This window comes from Mus musculus, chromosome 7 (assembly GCF_000001635.26).
Source record: "Mus musculus strain C57BL/6J chromosome 7, GRCm38.p6 C57BL/6J".
NCBI classification, from domain to species: domain Eukaryota; kingdom Metazoa; phylum Chordata; class Mammalia; order Rodentia; family Muridae; genus Mus; species Mus musculus.
This window is the reverse complement of record NC_000073.6, coordinates 100,489,004-100,501,491: the sequence shown is the minus strand read 5'-3', so window position 1 is coordinate 100,501,491 and position 12,488 is coordinate 100,489,004. Positions and strand designations below refer to the sequence as shown.

Genomic DNA, 12,488 nt, shown 5'->3' with positions numbered 1-12,488 from the left:
TTGAACTCACAGAGTCTGCCCCCACCTCCCCCACTGCTGGGATTAAAGGGGAGACTCCACTGCCAGGCTCTAGTTTTTACAGCAAAGACTTCAACCCCTTCATTACAGACCTGTGGGACCAGACGGTGGAGTGTTCACTGCCCTGTGGCAGGACTGACACGAAGGTGACTGTAACCTCCTGCTCTGAGGGTGACCCTCCAGTTCTGTAGAGAGGTTGGGGAACTAGGACTTCTGTCCTGGAGGGCTCTGTGGGAAGCTTGGCCTCAGGCCTCCACCATGCCCTTTATGAGATCCCTGTAACTTCTAAGGCAGCCAGTAACTGGGCTGCCTTAGAAGGCAAAGCAGGGCGTCTGGTGCATCCCTCTGGAAGCATTGCTAAGGTCTCTGCTATGCTGTTTTCTAAAGACTGCTGCCCCTTCCTCAGGCCAACTGACAGCATTCCTAGTCATGGAGTCTAGTGGTCTCACACCTATATCACATGTCTAGTGAAGGAGCTATTGGACACACTGTGCCCTCTCTTGACCTGTTTGTCAGCTGTTGGTAGTAAACTGTCCCTTGAAGGACCTAACACAATGACCAGATCCTCATTTGCTGTGCCCTTGTGTGCTGAAGCACCAGCTGCACGCCGGCCAACCCTCACTGCGGCTTGCTGCTGCCTCAGGACCGAGACCGGGGCTGGATTTACCAGAAGCTGAGGAGAACTGGTGCTCTTCTCTGGGAGCCAATCGAACAGCCTGGCCTCTTGCCAAGCACTGGGAAGGTCTAACTTTTTAGCTCTGACCCATTCTGCTAAAGAGGTGAAGGGGCAGAAGCCATCACTTTAGGCCGAGAGGACATCCTATTGTCTGGGCCCAGTTTCACAGCTGCCAGACAATCCCCCAAGGACCCAGCACTGTGTGTCTTGCCTTGGCGTTCGATGGTGACCCGTAGGAGATGTCTGAAATGTATAAAATGGGTCGTGGAGACTTGACAGGCCCCGCCCTGCTCTGGGAGGGACCTCACCGGTGGTTCCTGCTCCTTGAGTGGTCCTGCCTCCCTCTCCTGGCTGAGGAGAGCTGGCGGGAAAGAGGACTGACTGAAACACCCTGACAATCTAAGCGTTGACTGGTCCCCAGTCTTGGGGGAAAAGGTAAGGCTTCCATCAGAAAGGCTCTTCAGAGGTCGGGTGCTACAGGTGGCTGTAATCCCAGCCTTGAGAAACTCAGGCAGAATTGTCATGAGTTCTAGACTACACAGCGAGTTCCAGGCCAGTGTGCTAGTGTGAAGCCCCGTTTGAAACAACAACAACACCCCTACAGGCTAGATCTTGGCTAGGGAGCCTGAGCCCCCTTCAATGGGTCAGACCTGCCCTGTCCCCACCCACCCCCGGTTCAGAGCATGTCTCAGGGTGTGATTATAGCTGAGGCCAGCCTGCCTTGTCTTCTGTAGGTCTATGGCCTCAGGAGGTGGGTTGCTATGTGTAAAACAGAGTAAAGTAAGCTCCCCCCCAAAATGGAAGGTTCTGGAGTTTCCCTACATCTCCTAACAAGTTGATGTGGGAGGGGCAGGGATACTTCCACTCTGCAGATAGACAGGCCTGGCCAGTGTGGGTGGGAGTACCAGGTACTGAGTGACAGCTTACATGGTGTTCAGGAAAGGGTAGGAGGGACAAAGGCTGCAGTGTCCCCTGGCTGTGCCACTGATCTCTGGAGCCAACACTGGGTCTGGAGGAACAGACTGGAAGACCCTCCAGCCCCTCTCAGATGTTACAGGCAGAATGTGGGTCACATCCCTTTTTAAAGACACTGGGGTCCTCACCTGCCTGCCAAGGTCCTGAAAAGGTCCCTTGGACCAAGACCTCTGTAAACATATGAGAAAGAAGACACCAACATTGAGCTTGCTTTATGGGTGAAGGCTGGCTGAGCTGGGCTGGGCTGGGCTGGGGATGAAGATGAAGATGTGGGCTTAGCTGTAGAAAGGGCTGAGGGCTCAGGGTCTGGTGTCAGGCCTCCTCACTGTGAGTCATCAGTACAGAGGCACAGGGAGGTGAGGTGGGAAGTAAATCGGGGTGCAGGAAATGGGAAGAGAATGGGACTGGGCAGAGGATGAAGAAAAAGACAGGGCAGGGCTGGGAAGCAGGGTCCAGGTCAGCATGGAGAGGCTCAGAAAGGTGCCTCCCGAGATTGGTAGGCAGCCATTAGGGCTCTTTTGAGCTGCTCATAGGTGACAAACATCACTACGTTCCAGGATCCCAAGCGGAGAAAGGAAGGCATGAACCTAGAGAGAGCAAACACAAGTCATGGAGGTCCCTCCACCACCTGCTTCTAACCACTGGGCTCATCCATCCACCCAACCCATGGCCACATGCCCAAGAATCCCGAGTACCCAGCTCCCTACTCCTGCTGTGCTGGGGAGCAGAACCCAGGGTCTCCAAGCATGCTAAGCAAGCCCTCCACCACTGACCCACCCATCCCCAACCCCCAGTCTGAATGCTCATTTTAACTTCTAAAAAACAGAGGTGACAGCAACTATGGGCTGTCTGACATTTGGCTGCATCTCACTTCTCTGGAGTTCTGTGAGGGGATCTGAGGCTCACCCCTTGTAGAAGGCGCGGGGTCCCTCCTTCCGGAGCATGGTAAGGGCACAGTGACCTGCGCTGTGGTACTGGCCCAAGGCAGAGTTCATGTATCTCGTCTTGACCACATCAACAGGGGAGGCGATGACGGTGGTGCAGAAGCCGGCCCCGAAGGCAGAAGTGAAGTGGCAAGGGAGGTCATCTGCCATGAAGCAGGGGGAGAGGCTGTCAGCTCTCCCAGCCGCATCCCACCATTGCCGCAGAGGGGTCTCATTGTTTTAAAGACAGACTACAGCTAGACTCTCTTAGGGGGACTTCAGAGTCTTTTTGTTGATCTCGCCTGTTTATGTGCAAAGTGGGGTTTTTACCCTGTTGGATTTGAATGGTAAGAAATATAAACTCTAAAACCCACGAGGCAAGCAGGATAACAAGATGCAGTCTTTAGACAACTAGACGCCCCCTACCAGCTTGAAGTGGCGCTAACACACCTGTCATGAGGTTGGCTTTCAGGAGAGTATCTTTGATGAGGTCATAGGTCACCAGCTCAGCACAGTTGACAATGGCATTACGGGCAACATTGGGAGAAGTCCCTGTAGAAAAGAGAACCTGTGTGAGCCCAGGGCATGGAGGAGAGGAGGGGAGAAAAGCCAACACCCAGCACACACCTTTCCAGAGGCCCCGGATCCCTTCCTCTCGTGCAATGGTCTTGTAGGCTTCGACAGTGCTCTGGTATCTCCGACCACCACCAGCCCGGGCCTGAGCCTGGAAGCGGACCTTTACCACATCTGTAGGCTGGGCTACAGCCACGGCCAGGGCACCTGTGGTGCTACCTGCCAGGAGGCGGCTCCCGATGCCTGCATCTGTGGGCAAGAGGGGTGGGGGCGGGGTTAGTGGCCCGCAGGCTTGCACTCAAGTGCATCATGCTCTTGCCAGACCACCATGCCACGGGAAGAGAGAGGCTCTAGATCACTCTTGCAGGGTTACAACCAGGATGTAACACAAAATGGAGACGGCGCTTTCTCACATAAATGTGTTCATTTACGCTACTCGGCAGCCTTGGTAAGTCAGGGTCAGTTCCATTTATCAAATGTGAAACCCAAGACCAAGCAGAGAGGCTTTTCCTAGCAGAGCTGAGTCCAGAGGCAGATTCTTAGCCCCAGCTCTACTTCTCCCTGGAGAGCGATCCTGGGGAGGGCATTGTGACACACACTTAATGCCTGCATTTGGAAGGCTGAGGCAGGGAGAGCTGTTCGAACACCAGGCCAGCCAGAGCTGCAAGGTGACACTCCTGTCTCGACCCCCTCCCCTCCCCTCCTAGGAGGGCATAGTAAGAAGAAAGAATGTGGTTGTGGGGGCTAGAGGGTGTGGTGGCTGCCTCTCCATTGTGCTTCTGGCCCAGTCCCTCCCCTATTTCAAGCCTCCATCCAAGTGTCACCCAGGAGGCCAGCTACCACCGTGATGGTTTTAAAGACCATCATGGGCTCACATCCTGCTTGGAGACAGCCCTGGTGCTCAGATAACAGAAATCAGGGTCCACCTCTGATCTTCCCGGGGTTCTTGGAAAGTCTAAAGGAGCCACTGAGCTGCACAGACAGACTAAGGTCAGTCAGTCTGTCCTTGCCGCATACTCACGCTCTGAGCCCTTGGTGTAGAACTGTTTGACAGAGTCGTAGAGGCCAATGCGGACGGAGGCAAAGCTCATCTGGCGCTGCAGGCCGGCGACCAGCCCATTGTAGAGGCTGCGTGGACCCTCAGTGCGCACCATGGTTAGGATGGTACCCAGAACGCCACGGTACTGGGCGCTGGCTGCGGTGCGCACTAGCCCTTGACTCTCCCCTTGGATCTGAAAGACCAAGATGGGGTGGTTGTGAGCACAGGGAGATGGCTCTGCTGATCTCCCGCCAGCTCCAGGCTCCTCATCCCTGCCAAGGAGTCTGACCCAGGGAGGGAGCAGATTAGACAGCATCAGGACCCTCACTCCATCCTCACCTGCAGCCGGACCTTGGCGGTATCCAGAGGGAAAGTGATGAGATCTGCAATGCAGGCAGCTGTCCCAGCCCCCAGGAACTTCACAGTGGCTGTTGGGGGCACATCTGTGGCCTTGAAACCAACCATGATTCTGATTTCCTGCTACCTCCCAGAAGATGGAGAGAAATTGGAGAAACGGGGACCTTCAATCGGCAAGACGAGACAGAGGAACTCTGCCGGAGTTCTAGGCCAAGAGGGGAGAAGCCATCAGTATCAGCAGCCCCTCCCTGGCCACCATCTACCTACCCCTGCCCAGCCTTCCCTCAAGGCACCAAGCACATCTCAGGAGGGTCCAGGATGAAACCAGGAGAGAGCTCCAAAAATAGTCAAGTAGGGTCTGGGAAGCAATTCCTGCCAAGGAACTGAGATTCAGTGAAGAACTCCTCTCTTATTTGGTATAGGGGGTGTGGCTCAGGGTCACCCTCGAAGCCACCAACCAGCTCCTGATCTCCTGGCAGAGACTGCAGAGGAAGGCCCCGTTCCTGATCTGTGGGACTTATCCCAACGGCTGACTAGGACAAGACTATCAGAGCAGGACCTGGCAGGCAAACCCCTCAGTCTTTTGCTCTGGGATCCTAAACAGGAGAGGTCCTGTCTGGTATGTAATTATGAAGGGAGACATGAGACACCTTGATGAATTCCATCCTAGCAGCCCCCACCCAGCTTGGGCCCCATTCAGGTTTACAGATGGACGCTGCCTACCCCTGCAGGCTCATGGCCAGGCACTGGGCAAGGCACCTGGCCAGCCAGGTTGCCTGTTTGTTTTCCTCCAGTGTCGGGAAATGCTCAGTTATCTGTGGTTCGATGGGAGGCACAGCTCACAGCTATGCAGAAAAGATACAGGAAACGAAAAGGTCCATTTTGTTCTTTGAGCTGGAACACCACCCTCCTCTAAGGCCTAGGAGGAAGTGAGCCCAGCACCCAGCGGGGGTGGGGTGGGGTGGGGGTGGGGAGGGTGAACTGCTTCTTCTTCTTCCCTAGTTTCACTTCTCCGCTTTCATTGGAGCAATCGCTCTGAGCCCATCTTGATTGGCTGCCTGTGTTGCTGGGGCAGAGGAGGAAAGCCCTAGCGGGTGGAGGGAGGATGTGGCGGTAGTCACCTGTGAACACAGACAGCCATGGAAACAAAACAGCTCACCCAGGCTGGGACAAACAGGGACATCAGAGGGACTCACCATGACAACAGGCTCAAGGGCGCCTCTAGGAAAAGCCTGACTTCAGTCAGGAGTCTGGGCCCCTGGAGCTCAGGGAGAATAGGAGTCAATGTCTAGGTGAAGGTGCTCCCTGACTCCTCACGGGGGAGTCTTCTCCCAGGTAGTGCTCCCCACTCCGACTCCACTGAGAAATCCTGACAGCAGCCTGGAAGGCACCTGCCCTCCCTGGGTCCCCGTTAAACGGGAGAGCTCAGAACCATGTCCACAGGCTCACTGTCTGCCCAGCCCCGCGGTGCCTCATGTCTCCCGGTTTTTCTCAGTCTCGGGCTCAGATAAGGCCCTTCACAATGGAAGCCCTTTCTGACCAATTAAACAGTTCTGAGACGCTCTGGGCAGACCTCCTCTGTAGGTATTAGTGCATGAGTCTGATGCAGGCCTGTCTAATCATGAGCTAAGTGGTAGAATGTTGTGAAGTCCAGAAAGACGAGGTCTCAGTTGCTGCCAGATCAAAAACATGTGGCTCAGCTGCCAGTTGCTGCCAGATCAAAAACATGTGGCTCAGCTGCCATTGTGAATGCAGCGTAGGGTTTGCCAAAGGTCGGGTCCTCGAGGGTTGGGACCAGAGGCAAAGATCACCTGTACTAAAGGTTTCTATGACTAAAACGCAGGCCTAGAAAGATAATCCTGTCAGGCACGGTCTGCATCTAAAGCTCCAGGGCAGCCGAAGAGAGGTCCTGAGATCCCGACCCAAAATGAACCAACAAAAACAGAATCCACTTTATAGGACCGGACAACCACTGGAGGCAATAAAAAAACAACACCCAATTTCTAATCTCATTCACAGGGACATCAAAAGCTAGGACAAAAGAAAAAAAAAAAAAAGAATGGAAGCTCAGACCAGCAAGATGGCTCAGTGGGTAAGGGTGCTTGCCATTGGGACACAGATGGTAGGAGGCCTGAGTTGTCTTCTGACCTTCATGTGCGTGCCACAGCACCCGTGTGCCTTTACATAAACGTGCATGCACACACATGCACACGTGAGCACACACGTGAGCACACATACACACCACATACACACACACCATAACACACACACACACACACACACACACACACACACACACACCATAAGCTTCTGCCCCAGCTCTGCTGTTGACTGCCAAGGCCACCTGGAACCAGTCCCCACCCCACTCAGGTTCTCCCCTTATACACTGGGGTCCGCCATCTTTACGGGCCAGAAGGTGATCAGGGATGAAGAAGGGGATTGCTGAGCTGTGAAGAGGCTCTCATCAGGGTGGGAGGAGGGGAATTTTTATTGTCTTGCTGAGCAGCCCTAGGCCCCAGGCCTGAGAGAAGGCTTCCTTAGCCGGGACTCCTTACCTGGAGGCTGCTTTGAGGTCTCAGGCTGAGGCCTCCAAGGTCAAGCTTCTCTAAAGGTGTCTCGTTCTTCAAAGCTGCCGGTGGCTACCATGGCCCGATCCCCTCGATTTTCCATAGAAAATGGCTGGGAGACGAAACACTTAAAGTTCATACTATTGTGTCCTGTGGGGGAGAGGAAGGAAGCCAAGTTTAGAAAGGAAGATTGTCTTTGCAGGACCACCGCCCTGCAAGGAAGGGTCATCTGTCACACAAGTCCTTTCAGACAGCCTTGCTGGGAGGGACCCATGCAAGGCTCAGTTCTCACTCAGAGCAGCCAGGGTCTAGGGGAAGAACTCAGGAGTCTTTACTCCCACACGTTGGCTCACTTCCAAATTTGTTTCTCAGACAGTTATGTAGACAGGCAGCTGTGCTGTGCCTGGGGGATACAGTCACAAAACTGTTGAGTGGAGCATTATATCTATTTGTGTTGAATCAGGATAAGGCAGGTCCAGTCTCCCTGTGTCCCTACTTCCACCTCCGGCAGGCAGCCACATAAGATAGTGTAACAAAGGCCAAACAAACTCCAAGGCTCCTCCAGGCACAAACAACCCTTGATACAAGAACAGGCTTTAGGGCACATGGCCCAGAGCCTCCTGGTGACAGTCATTCTGATCTTCGCTGACGTGAAAGCCCCTTCCCCCACCCCGCCCGGGTCAGGCTGGGAACATCGAGGCTGAGGGGAAGAAGTAAAGAGATGAAGGTTTTAACCTTCGACCAACTGGACGTCAGAGGCAAATAACAAAGGGCGTATTTAGGAGGAAAGAAACCTAGAGAGGGCAAATTAGGACTCCAGGGAAGGGAAAAGAAAGAGAAAAGACAGATGGAGTGGGAGAGAGCAGGTGCGGCCAGCGAAGGGATGGGGCACGCTCACCGGACCGCAGGAGAACACAGGAGTGCAGAAGGCTGTGTCCGACGGCGGGAGAGTGGTGGCTGCCCAGGAAGCTGGCGACCCGACGACACCGAGGGCGGAACTGACAGTAGCTGCGAACCCGCGCCTACAGAACTTAAGTCTAGAGGGCGTGGTCGGGGCGTGGCGTGACGAGGCGGAGCCAGGGCGGCCCACGCCCCCGGGTGAGGAGGCGTTTCCATCTGTGGTTGCCTGAAACCCCTAGGTCCCCCCAGAGGCTCCAGTCTCAGATCTTCCCCTTCTATTCCCGGGGCAGACAATCTCTTTGTGAGGACAGGCAGACTGACTGGCCAGCTGCTCTGGATCGCGACCCCTTACCCCTTCAAGTCTCCCCTCCCCCTCCCTGCAAGGCACCTGGGGACCGGGCGGAGCGCGGGCTTCGGGGACCGGAACAAACCCGGGTGTGGTGACGGGGCAAGGCTGGCGTTCCCGCCTTCTGCCGCTCCCAGTCAGGTCCCGGGGGACACTGGCACCTAACGGCTGGAGTGGGGCGAGAACACCTGGCCTCCCCTCCCCTCTGCACCGAGTGCAGCCAGGCTGGCGCCCCGCAAGGAAGAGGGCAGGGCAGAGCCTCGCCTGTTGCACTCCAGCCCAGCGAGGACAAACTCAGCAGGTGGACGGGACCTCAGCGAGATAATGGCCACGTAGGAGTGGGGGACGTGAAAGCAATACTTGGGCCCTGTGTCGGGGACTAACGTGCATTGTGGGGGTAGGAAGCAGGTCTCAATTTGCCTCAATTTGTGTTCAAGCTTTGGTACTCTCCGTCGGTTTCTTCTTTTGTTTTTATCCTCCTTAGCCCCGGAGTTTTAAGAGATTAGATCAGGGCGTGGAACCCTTTTTGCTTGCCTAGGAATTAGGCGCCCAAGAGCAGGAAGCCGGGGACCAGGGGTCCGAATATACTATAATAGAAGCTCAAGTAGGTTTGGGCTGCTGTGGAAAGTGCAGTGGGAGGAGGGGGCTGGGTGAACGTTTGTGGAAAGCAATTACTATGCATCAGGTAGGCGGCGCAGGCACCTAACGATAATCTTTCCAGGTCATCATTAACCATTATTTTCCAGAACAAGAAAGTGTGAGAGGCCCCAGACCTTAATAGGACCCCAGACCTTAGCACATCTGACTCCATGATGGAAGTACCATTCAACTGTAAAACTCAGCACACAGACAGAACCATCAATGTCCATCGTTCTGGAAAAATCTCTAAATGTACTGATCTTACCTTTTGGCTTCTGTGGTTCCACTACTGGCTAACTTGTTTTGTTAGCTGAAGTATGTCACCCTAAAACATGGGTTTTGTGCTTAAAAACGTACCCAGGAAAGGATCCTGAACACCCAGTGTGGCTTTATTAGCCAGCTGGCTTACTTTAAACAAGACTAGATAAAATAAACCTTCACTATCAAGTGGCAAAACCCCATAGCTGGTGGGTGGATAGTGATCCCAACATAGCTGGTGGTGATCTTACAAAGCTGACAGTACTCTACTCTGCCCATTGCTCACTCGCAATGCACCCAATAAACCACTCTTTTAAAAAATTGGTGAAGGGGCTGGTGAGATGGCTCCGTGGGTAAGAGCACTGATTGCTCTTTCGAAGGTCCTGAGTTCAAATCCCAGCAACCACATGGTGGCTCACAACCATCCAGAATGAGAGCTGACACCCTCTTCTGGTGTTTCTACAGTGTACTTATATATAGTTATAAATAAATTTTTGGACTCGGAGCGAGTGGAGCCGGAGTAAGCAGAGGTCCTGAGTTCAGTTCCCAGCAACCATGTGATAGCTCACAACCATCTGTACAGCTACACTGTACTCATATACATAAAATAAATAAATCTTTTTTAAAAATTGGTCAAATAAGAATTAAAAGATGTGGGGCTAGAGACAGCTCAATGGTTAAGAGCACTGACTGCTTTTCCACAATCATCTGTAATGGGATTTGATGCCCTCTTCTGGTGTGTCAGAAGAGAGTAGCAGTATACTCACATATATAAAATAAATAAATCTAAAAAAAAGAATTAAAAGATGCATTTTCTCATAGATGAATGTGTGAATTATTATGGGGATGGCTAAAACTCTATTCAGTATACTACACTGCATATACCACTACTGAAAAATAACTTATAAATTATTTAATATAATGTAATATTTAAAAGAAATAATAATAATTGTAATTATTATTTTCTGAGACAGGGTTTCTCTGTGTGACAGCTCTGGCCGTCCTGGAACTCCCTCTGTAGACCAGGCTGAAACCTTGAACTCACAGAAATCCACCTGCTTCTTCCTCCCGAGTGCTGACATGAAAGGTATGTGCTGCCACTGAACTGTATTGTTTGTAGATTTATATTGATAAAACTCTTGATTTAAAAAAAAATGGAGAAGTAGCAAATGTAATTCAAATAGCAAATGAATTGTTAGACTTTGGATAAATGTAAATGCAGAGAGGTGCTAGAGTGATGGCTTTGTGGGCCAGAGAGCTTACTTTGCCATAATGAGAATCCAAGTTAGAGTTCCCAGTGCCTGTATACATAGCTAGGCGTGGGTCACCGGTGTGCTTATAAGCCCAGTACAGGGGACGAGAGCTGGCTGGCCAGCAGAGCGAGCTGAAACCACATGAATTTGTATTAACACTGTCAAAAAAAAAAAAAAAAAAGCCAATGGTTCAGTTTGCAGCTCTCCGCAGTAGGTCCAGCATCTCATCCGTATGCATTTACTGCATTGATACTTTAGTAAGACTTTTCCACATAAAGAGCTGAGCTTAAATCTTCATTCTGGTTGTGGGGGTTTGGATGAGAATGGTCCTGGAGGCTAGTGTGTTTGAATAGTTGGTCCCCAGTTGGTATTTGGGATGCATTAGGAGGTGTGGCCTGGTCTACATAGTGAGTTACAGGACAGCCAGGGCCTACACAGTAAGAAAAGAAAGAGGTTTGCTTCCATCCTGTGACTCATCACTGTGAGCATATCAAATCATGATGCCCAGGATAATAGATAAAAACATATGCATTAACAGCTAATAATGAAACATATGGTAAATAATGATGCCAACCTTAAACTACGTCTGCTAGTTTCTCAAGTTTAAACTCTTTGGGCACTGGAATAAACAGGTGAGATGTGATTCCCGCATAAAGCTACACAGCGGAGCCCTGTTCAGATGTGAAAGAGCCATGAAGCAAGCCGTGAGCAATGTGTATGTTTGGTGTGTACGTTTGCCTGTCTTAGTTTTGGAGCAGGGTCTCACGGAACTTGATTTGACTAGCTGCAGTGTCCAGCATAGCCCAGGCACCCTCCTGTTTCTGCCTCCTCAGCACTGAGATTATGTAGTTGCTAGGGTACTGGGGATCTGAGCTCAGTGCGCCATGCTTTTGCCACAAAGCATTTTACTGACTCCCCAGGACCCCGTACTTCTTTGTGAAACAGAGTTTTATGTAGCCCAGGTTTGCCTGGTGCTAAGAAGCAAGAGCTGTAGTTGAGCCACCAATATGGTTCTCTTCTTCTAATGGCTGAAACTGTTGGGTGCAGACATTCAGCTACTTGGTCAGTAGCTGCTCAACTCTTCACCTAGGTTGGCCCCATAGTGGTGGTGGCATTGGAGCAAAGCAGGTGCTTTCATCAAGGTAGGCAGAGATCAAAGCCCAGTTGGAAGAGCTACTGCTGTTCCCAAGTCTGGTAGACACGTGAGCCTTGTTGCTGTTACTCCTGAAGTTAAGCAGGTGGTGGTGGTGTTCAAGGAGTGTTTTGTGGGGGACCCACAACTGCTGTGGTCCAACCATTCTTGTGGAGACCATAGGAGCTGTCAGTTGCACTGTCAATCCCTCCTCTTAGGATTCCCCGGATGTTGTCATGGCAATCTTGACTGCTTTTAAAATCTGGGAGACCCTGACCCATCCTCAAATGCCCTGTGGCATATATACACAACAGAAAGAAATATTGCATATTCTTTCTTATATGTGGATCCTAGTTTCTCGTGTGTGTGTGTGTGTGTGTGTGTGTGTGTGTGTGTGTATGTGTGTGTGCATGTGTGCACCTGGTTCATGCACCTGCATTCATGGGATGGTGAGGGTAGGAGGTATAAGATTGGTCTAGGTAGAAGTATTGGTCTATATAGCAAGTTTCAGGACTTAGAAAGACACAGAACAAACAAACAAATGGGAAGAAATGAAAGAAAAATGCCAATGGTCTTCAATGCTCTACTGTGTCGGTATTGTAGTTGAATTTAGGTTCAAACTAGTTTATTTCTGCTTGATATACTAGAAGAGTTTTGAGCAAAATCAGATTTCTTTTATTTTATTTTATTTATTTTAAAGTGTGTATTGTGGGGAGGGGACATGTCATGTGCATGTGAGTGGCGGCCAGAAGCACTGGATATGGATTCTCTATATCCGGAATCACAGGCAGTCTTGCCACCTGACGAGGATTTTGGGAACTGAACTCAGAAT

At 51.6% G+C, this 12,488-nt stretch overlaps 1 protein-coding gene across 2 annotated transcripts; it reads right to left on the bottom strand.

Annotated features, from left to right (window-relative positions):
• Positions 1–1,862: 1,862 nt before the first annotated feature.
• Ucp2 (uncoupling protein 2 (mitochondrial, proton carrier)) lies at positions 1,863–8,155 on the bottom strand. 2 transcript variants are annotated; one of them, XM_030242376.1, is made up of 9 exons: positions 8,027–8,155; positions 7,117–7,278; positions 5,285–5,406; positions 4,544–4,766; positions 4,187–4,397; positions 3,220–3,414; positions 3,043–3,144; positions 2,576–2,756; positions 1,863–2,256 (listed from the first exon to the last, which is right to left on the bottom strand). In XM_030242376.1, exons 4-9 carry the CDS (start codon positions 4,667–4,669, stop codon positions 2,142–2,144), a joined length of 930 nt encoding a protein of 309 aa, XP_030098236.1. In that variant the 5' UTR covers positions 4,670–4,766; positions 5,285–5,406; positions 7,117–7,278; positions 8,027–8,155; the 3' UTR covers positions 1,863–2,141. The 2 variants fall into 2 exon arrangements, with proteins under 2 accessions (XP_030098236.1, NP_035801.3); NM_011671.5 differs by lacking the exon at positions 5,285–5,406 and having other exon boundaries at positions 8,027–8,134.
• Between the last annotated feature and the right edge of the window lie 4,333 nt (positions 8,156–12,488).